The sequence below is a fragment of the Pyxicephalus adspersus genome, chromosome 1, assembly GCF_032062135.1.
Source record: "Pyxicephalus adspersus chromosome 1, UCB_Pads_2.0, whole genome shotgun sequence".
Classification (NCBI taxonomy): Eukaryota; Metazoa; Chordata; class Amphibia; order Anura; family Pyxicephalidae; genus Pyxicephalus; species Pyxicephalus adspersus.
The window spans coordinates 135917434-135925112 of record NC_092858.1 but is presented as its reverse complement, the minus strand read 5'-3'; the positions used below and the strand labels follow the sequence as shown (position 1 = coordinate 135925112).

General features: G+C 36.3%; 1 protein-coding gene across 3 annotated transcripts in view; it reads left to right on the top strand.

The window, feature by feature from the left end:
• Positions 1 to 7679, top strand: part of PHKA2 (phosphorylase kinase regulatory subunit alpha 2) — a 62426-nt gene that overhangs the window by 42788 nt on the left and 11959 nt on the right. For all 3 annotated transcript variants that reach the window (XM_072428026.1, XM_072428018.1, XM_072428009.1), the window contains exons 22-28: positions 524 to 657; positions 3116 to 3272; positions 3382 to 3461; positions 4483 to 4561; positions 5122 to 5251; positions 5425 to 5526; positions 6433 to 6548. In XM_072428026.1, the coding sequence (XP_072284127.1) occupies positions 524 to 657; positions 3116 to 3272; positions 3382 to 3461; positions 4483 to 4561; positions 5122 to 5251; positions 5425 to 5526; positions 6433 to 6548 (798 nt within the window). The remainder of the gene's footprint in view (positions 1 to 523; positions 658 to 3115; positions 3273 to 3381; positions 3462 to 4482; positions 4562 to 5121; positions 5252 to 5424; positions 5527 to 6432; positions 6549 to 7679) is intronic.

Sequence of the window (7679 nt, the reverse complement as noted above, 5' to 3'; positions counted from 1 at the left end):
TTGTGTGTTAATTCCTCCACCTACTAAATTGTAAGCTCTTCAGGGCAGGGTCCTCTCCTCCTGTGTCACTGTCTGTATTCGTCTGTCATTTGCAACCCCTATTTAATGTACAGCGCTGCGTAATATGTTGGCGCTATATAAATCCTGTCTAATAATAATAATAGATGATAGCTTATTATTGGAAGCCTTTCTTACCAGTTCAAGTTTAAGATAGTAAAAAGCAGTGCAGACCAGTAATATATTTTCTGAACTACTGAGATGCCTTTTGGCTGATGATAGCAAAAGTAAAGAATGTACTGTGCACACCCCCCATTCGTAAAATGTAATATCTCTAAAAACCCTGTGGCGTTCTCCCCTCCTGCAGCTGAATGTGCTTTTGTGTGGACCATAACGGTGGGGTGGTATTAAAAAATAAATTGTGAAATCTATCAACCAGCATGAAAACAATGGAATTTGGTTTATTAAACAATACATAAAGCAATATCATTGTGTTCACACTGTGTCATGTGTGATTTTTTTATAGAATAAAGAAACTGAGCTAAACTTACCCAAGGACTCTCATGGTAATATCGACTGTCAGAAACTGGTGGAACAACTTAAGGAATGCCCCACTCTTCAGGACCAGGCGGATATACTGTACATATTGTGTGTCATAAAGTAAGTTACAACACACTGCCACTAACATTTTAGATTTTATCAGAGCAGTTAATAAAACAATGGCTATATTTTAGAAAAGAGAAAATAGCATTTAAAATAGTCCATACATTGTTTCCAAGGTTTTTAACTATATATGTAAGTATGAGTTCATAAATTAGGAGAACTACACAAATGCAAACTAGCTGACACCCAGTAAACATTTCTATTACCTCAGTCTAAATCTTTGGTCAGACCTTTCATTTTAAACAGTGGATTATTCTCAGTTTTCATACATACTTAGTTTTACATACAGTAATCATTTGCAAGGATGCTGATTTTATTATCTGAATTGGGGGCTACAAATCTATCATGAAAGTATGGTTTGGCAATCACATTAAAAGTGACTTTCTGGTCTTCTTTACAATAACACAGACTGAACCCTCACTAGGCACTGACGTATATTGATTGTGTAAAGGTAAAAAATTGTCTAAAGGTAAAAAATTCCTTGTCCAGATGACCAATGAGATTGCATACCTCGGGCTCCATTTCCTGTTATGGTGCTGATTAGTCAACCATCAGTCTACTGACATTAGAGCAGATTCTTATCTGCATTGTAAAATCAAGCATGCTAGTAATTATAGAAGGAAATCAAATCAACAATACAGATACCCACGTGAAGGAGATATTTACTTGTTGGCAGAAATATTACCATGTTGTTGTGTGCAATACATTAAGATTGTTCCTAAAAAGAGTGAACACTTACTACTCTTATTTTTATGTGTACAGAGCTTTTTAGATAACCCATAGCCACATCCAAGACAAATATTGTATTTGCTTTCAAATCAAATTGAATTACAATGTATTTGCATCAAACATATGTTTTGTTGCAATGATGAATGTGCTTGTTTTCCCATAATTTTATTGTTGTATTAAATATAGAGATTTGTTAAGCCAGATAAGGGAATTCATTGTTTTTCAAACAGTCGAGGGAGTAATTAACTTTTATTGTAAAAAGAAGAATTAAAACAGATTTATGGGGCTGATATTTAAAGCTCTCCAGGATTGGTGAAGATAGACTATCATGTGAGAACCTCAAGTGCTCAAGTAAACTTAAAATGCATTGCTTTACTAAACCAATATGTTGCTCTCTTTCTGTGATTTGTAAGGCATGTAAGGCATAAGGCATGTAAATATGGTAGTTAATGATGAGCTTATCCCTGACATTAAATGCTGCACAAGTTCAATCACAGAAAAGCTGAGCTACAAATCACACTAAATCGCACGATTCCATAGGAAATAGCTATGATTTCCTTAGCTAGGAAATAGCTATGATTTCCTTGGCTAGTAATTACGTTATAAAAAGAGGATCCTTGCAAACAAATTGTATGTTAAGCATGGCCCTTACAGTCACCTAAAGTAGCTAATATTATGGTTTAGGCGTGTCCAGGCCAGGACTCAGATCAGGAAGCTATGTCAGTGTTTAAAGAAAATCTAAGTTTATATTCAGAACCACCCTTCTATGTGCTACCCAGAGCATTTCAGATATTTGAGATTTACCATATTTTTTGGACCATAAGACCCACCTGACCATAGGATGCACCCAGGTTTTAGAGGAGGAAAACAAAAAAATATTCTGAACCAAATTGTATAAAGAAATATTTAATAAAATATACTAGAATAATATTTAATGAGAGACATTGCACATTGCACGAACACATTGCTCATTACACATAGCACATTGCACATAGCACCAAGCACATTCCACAGACACATTGCACATAGCACCTTGAACATAGCACAGATATTGCACTATAAGACTATAGTGACAGGAAAGCTACAGTTCACCTGTCATAGGGAAATGACTGCTGCACATGAAAAAAAAACTGCATACCACCACTGCTCACCTCAGACTGCCCTCCTCCTGCTCTCTCTGCCTCCTTCCTTCTGTTACATGGAGCCTTCTCACACAGAAACACATCCCCAGCATCCCTATAGTCGTGAGTTTTTGATAAACACAGGGAGGGGGAGGGCAGGGCTCTGTGATTGCAAGGATAAGTTAGGAGTGGACGGCTTATGTTTTTTGTAATCTAGGCAGCGGAGGCTGCAGAACGGAAGGGGTAATGCTGCAGGGGGGATGCCAGGCTAGATAGAACTGCAGCCGCCTGCTGGGGCCCTCCTTGGAAGCGCAGGAGGGTATTTGGATCATAAGACGCACCCCCCATTTTCCCTCCACTCTTGGGGGGAAACAAGTACGTCTTATGGCCTGAAAAGTACGGTATATACATATACTCTCACCAATAACAATTCATTGTTATCTTTATTCTAAAATATTGGGATATTTTTTATTAGTAAGGAGCAGAGCTAAGATCTAGCAATTATATATTTTGTTTCAGCAGTGTTGGTTCGGATAGAATTTTTTTCTTGTTAAAAAAACATAAAAATGACAATTATAACAGTATCCTGCTTCAATACTGAACAGAGGCCTAGACTGGGATATCAATCTGGATGGACAGTGCGGAGTCACCGTGCACTGCCTACTGAGTGAGCTGTACAGCAAGGCCGGAATTAACCGAGAGTGGGGTCTGATCCGCTACATCTCCGGGCTGCTGAAGAAGAGAGTGGAAGTCCTTGCTGAGGTATATCAGGGAATCATTTTATTATACATTCCCAGTGGCTTCTCCAAATACTTCTAAATCAGCTCCTGTATTTGTAAAGATAATAATAAAATAATTTCTATTTCTCTAGGCATGTACTGATATCTTATCACACCAGAAACAGCTAACAGTGGGACTTCCCCCTGAACCTCGAGAAAAGACTATTACAGCGTAAGTATTAATTAGAATTTTGCTTAAATATTGGTAGCGTAAAGTTAATCTGTGCCTAGACTGCACATCTGAACAATCAGTAAGAGCCATTTTACATTATGGTTTTACAGAAGCGCATTCAGCACTTAAAGTGGATCTAACGTTCTGTGTTTCCATGATCAGACAGGTCATGAAAAGGACAGCCAATGCCCCTTCTGTAATAATGTGCCCTATCTGCCTGATCACTCCGGGTTTCTGGAGTCAACGTTGACCTGTGCATGCGCAATTTTAGCTTGAAACACAGATCGATGAGTCTCGCAGATTTAGTTACTCTTTGAACCATAATTTGGCAGCGACATAATACACAGAGTCTTTTTAACAAATGTTGGGCAACTGGATGAAATCATATTTTATGAATGTGCATACTTTTACCTATGGATCACTTAGCTAAAGCAAAAGTTTACTAATATCTGCATGTTTAAAACTCTCTGCAATGCCGTTGTTTTTCTTTGGATAAACCGTGTTTGATAATGCCCGGTTTGTTTTTCCTTACCCATTGACATTGACACTACTATTTCCTTCCCTTTTCCATCTACAGAAGCATAAACCTGGAAGGCCCAGTAATGGTTGGGTTTTACCTAGCTGTCTGACCTAACGTAAACCAAAGATGGAACATGGCTGAGAAAGCCATTTGCCAAAACCACGATAATGTTTTACTGTGTACCTTACATTTTGCATTTTTAAATGCACATACTTCAGTCCTTGTTTAGGGTTTCCACCATCAATAAGCTAATATATTGATGAGAGTGTATAGAGTATGCAGGAATATTATAAAGATTGTTGAGGTGTCAATACACACCAGTAACATTCTATAGAATGTGATCAGAGAGACAATAAATGGAGGTTATGTGCAAATGTTTTTGAGTTATTCAAGTAAAGGAAAAATCAATTAGCTTGAAATAATAAAAGCAGTGCAAATTGTTTAAAGCCAAAGGTAACGTTGAGTCTTAAAAACATGCATATGTTGTTTTTCCCCATGCAGGCCGTTACCTCCAGAAGAACTGGCGGACTTAATCTATGAAGCTAGTGGTCAGGATATCAGTATTGCTGTTCTCACACAGGTAAGACGTATAAAACGTGTCTGAGTATAGCTAGCCATACACTGTGCAATGATTTTGCTGGATTAGATGATCAGTTTTATGAAAACCTAAAATGTATTTAAAATTGTTCAAAACAATTTAATTTTAGATTGTAGAATTTTTAGAATTTTAGATATTTAGGATCTGTACACAACCATCTACAGAACATACAGTATTTAAATAAAAAATAAAATCTACAAAAGGTATTTTATTAGCAGAAATTACTGCTTATTAGCAGTTAAACGTATATGTTATATGTTTTTTATGACTTCCCTTTTAATACAAGAAGTACCCCAGAATATCTTTAGAAAAGGAAATAAAAAGCCATATAACTAGGCATTTACTTGCTATATACAAATAAGAAAATGGTTATATGCTATATGACAGGTTAATATCTTCTGTTTAAATATCTTAACTCCAATAACTAAAAGTCGACCCTATTTTAAAAATAGTTTAATGTTAGCCATTGACTAAATAAATATATATAAATAAATAAAAATATATACGGTATATACTGTGATTGAAACTGTTTGTATTTGCAGGAGATTATGCTGTATCTGGCCATGTATGTCCGCTCCCAGCCCAGTCTGTTTGGAGAAATGCTCAGACTCCGGATTGGTCTAATTATCCAGGTGATGGCCACAGAGCTAGCGCGCAGCTTAAACTGTTCAGGTTAGTCACTCCGCCTTTACTGTGCTGTGTACTGAAATTCATTTTTCCTGCAGGTATTATGAAAATGACTCCCTAACAAGTTTCATACATTACCCAGTGTTTTACTAACTTTTCTGTTTCCCAGGCATGTCTTTTCTAGCTCTGTTTCTGAAATGTTCTACTTGCGATTTCAGGTGAAGAGGCCTCAGAAAGTCTGATGAGTCTTAGCCCATTTGACATGAAAAATCTTCTTCATCACATTCTGAGTGGAAAGGAGTTTGGTGTTGAACGGAGCAGTAAGTAATTATGTAGCCAAAAATCTAGTGGCTCACTAAATAGACCATTGACCAGTGGGCAGGTCATTGGAAGATGAGTGGCCTAATGGCACCCCCACTATCTTGATTTTTATTATACACAATTCTTTCTATTTTGTTTTCTGGTCCAATTATCCTCACATGGCAAATAGTAAATGATTCAGGGATGGAAAATTTAGTGTAGCACAAATATTTCAGAATATAAATCATTCCGTAGAACTAATACACTAATCAGGAATCCCAAGAACATCCAAAAGTTTTATGAAATATCACTGATGAACTAAGGAGGTGAAGGTAGGAAGAGGGAGTAAGCTTTTTTAATTTTGAGAAGAATATGTAAGCAGGAAACCTTTTTTTTTGTTGGCTTTCTGTGTCCCATTGGAAATGCTTTCCTTAACTTTTCTATCTTGAGACACAACAGGATGTGAAAGATTTCTGCAAAGTAAGGAAAATCCCCAGTTGTCAGTTCAAGTGACAATTCTTTATTTTAGATTTTTCCTGACTTTCAGTCTTGGTGACTATGGTGATGTTTCAGAGGTTAAAAGCACCCCTTTCCTCAAACAGCAGTAATTATTTTTGCTAATGTTACATCAGAAACCTGAAAGTTTTTAAAAAGATTTTCTCGAAGTTTTTTTTTTTTTTTAATTTATTTGTATAATGTATCATTTTGACAGCAAATGGTTCCGGGCTGAGGAAACTAGATGTGTATTTTAACTTAAGGTCTGCTTCAAGTAGTACCAGCTTACATCTTTATTTCAGGGTGACCGATTCCATTATATTAGTGTTTAACTGTGAAGACTTTGTAGTTTGTAAAGTTAAAAAAGCCTTTTGCTGCATTGCTTGAATAATTCTCTTATTCTCGGCTTTTCTCTTCTGTTACTTCCCTAGTGCGTCCAGAATCTTGTGCAACCAGCCCGGCTATTTCCATCCATGAGATGGGACACACAGGAGCCACTAAAACAGAAAGATCTGGCATTAATAGGCTGCGAAGTGAAATGAAACAAGTGAGTAAATCATAAAAATATAATAAATGTGCCACATTTCATGGATACGTAGCGGGATCAGTGATTTTTATGGTATTTCTTCCTAGGAGTTTCCTAGCAACTTCAGTAGCTGTTCTGGAATTGTCAGGGTAAATGGTGATAAAGCTCAGACATTTATTATCCATAGAAAGATACCTAATATTAAAGTGACATTATAGGCAGTATAAAAATTTGTGAACAAAATAAGTAGTTCATTTGGCTTTCTTTAATCTTGTGGAGAGATCAGCATAGGCATCCAAAACTGTACCTGTACGCTCTATCAAGAGGTTTGGAGACATCATATGTGGCCCCTGTCATCAGTTACATTATCTCTTTTTAGATATCTTATCAATAAAGTGAGTAGGTTCAGGTTTTATTCCAAATATGTGATTACCTTGCAGGCTGATATTGCCAAAAATCAAATCCTTGGATCAACCGATTTTTACCTTCACAGAAACTTGTGGTTAAAGGAAAATAATAGTTATAACTCACTGTGTAATATGTTGGTGTTATAATAATAGAAAAACATGCAATTAGTTTAATTGGCTTTCCCTCCGAAATTAGCCTTAGACTGCGTTAATGATATATGAATATGGAAGTGTCTTAATATAATGAATAAAAAAGGTGTTTGAAGCATGGAGGGCAGTGAATTTGCAAACTAGTCATTGTTCTGAACAAACATTCAAAATGATTTCAAGTTTGTACACATCTTGCTTTAAGATTATTTCTGGCAATCACTTTGCCCATCATTGAGTCGCTATACACATTGAGCCTGGTTTAATACAAAGTTGGAGAAGATACACTTCCATCAATAAAGCTGGGTGATCCAGCAAACCAGGAATGGATCTGGTCCAGGACTGAAAACATTTGCTCTCCAGCCTTGGAGAGGTTTAATAAGTCAAACCCATCATCTTACAATGTTAGATCTTCCACATGGGTCGGATTGGTGGGGATTTGCGCACTCATAAGCAGATATATATAATATGTATTACAATATTTTTTTTCACAAAACAAGATACTATTTTACTGAAATAGTATTAAGGTAATGTTACCGTTTTTGGTGTAAATAATACTGGAGTTTTATTTGAGCATATTTTTGTTCTTGTAATTAAG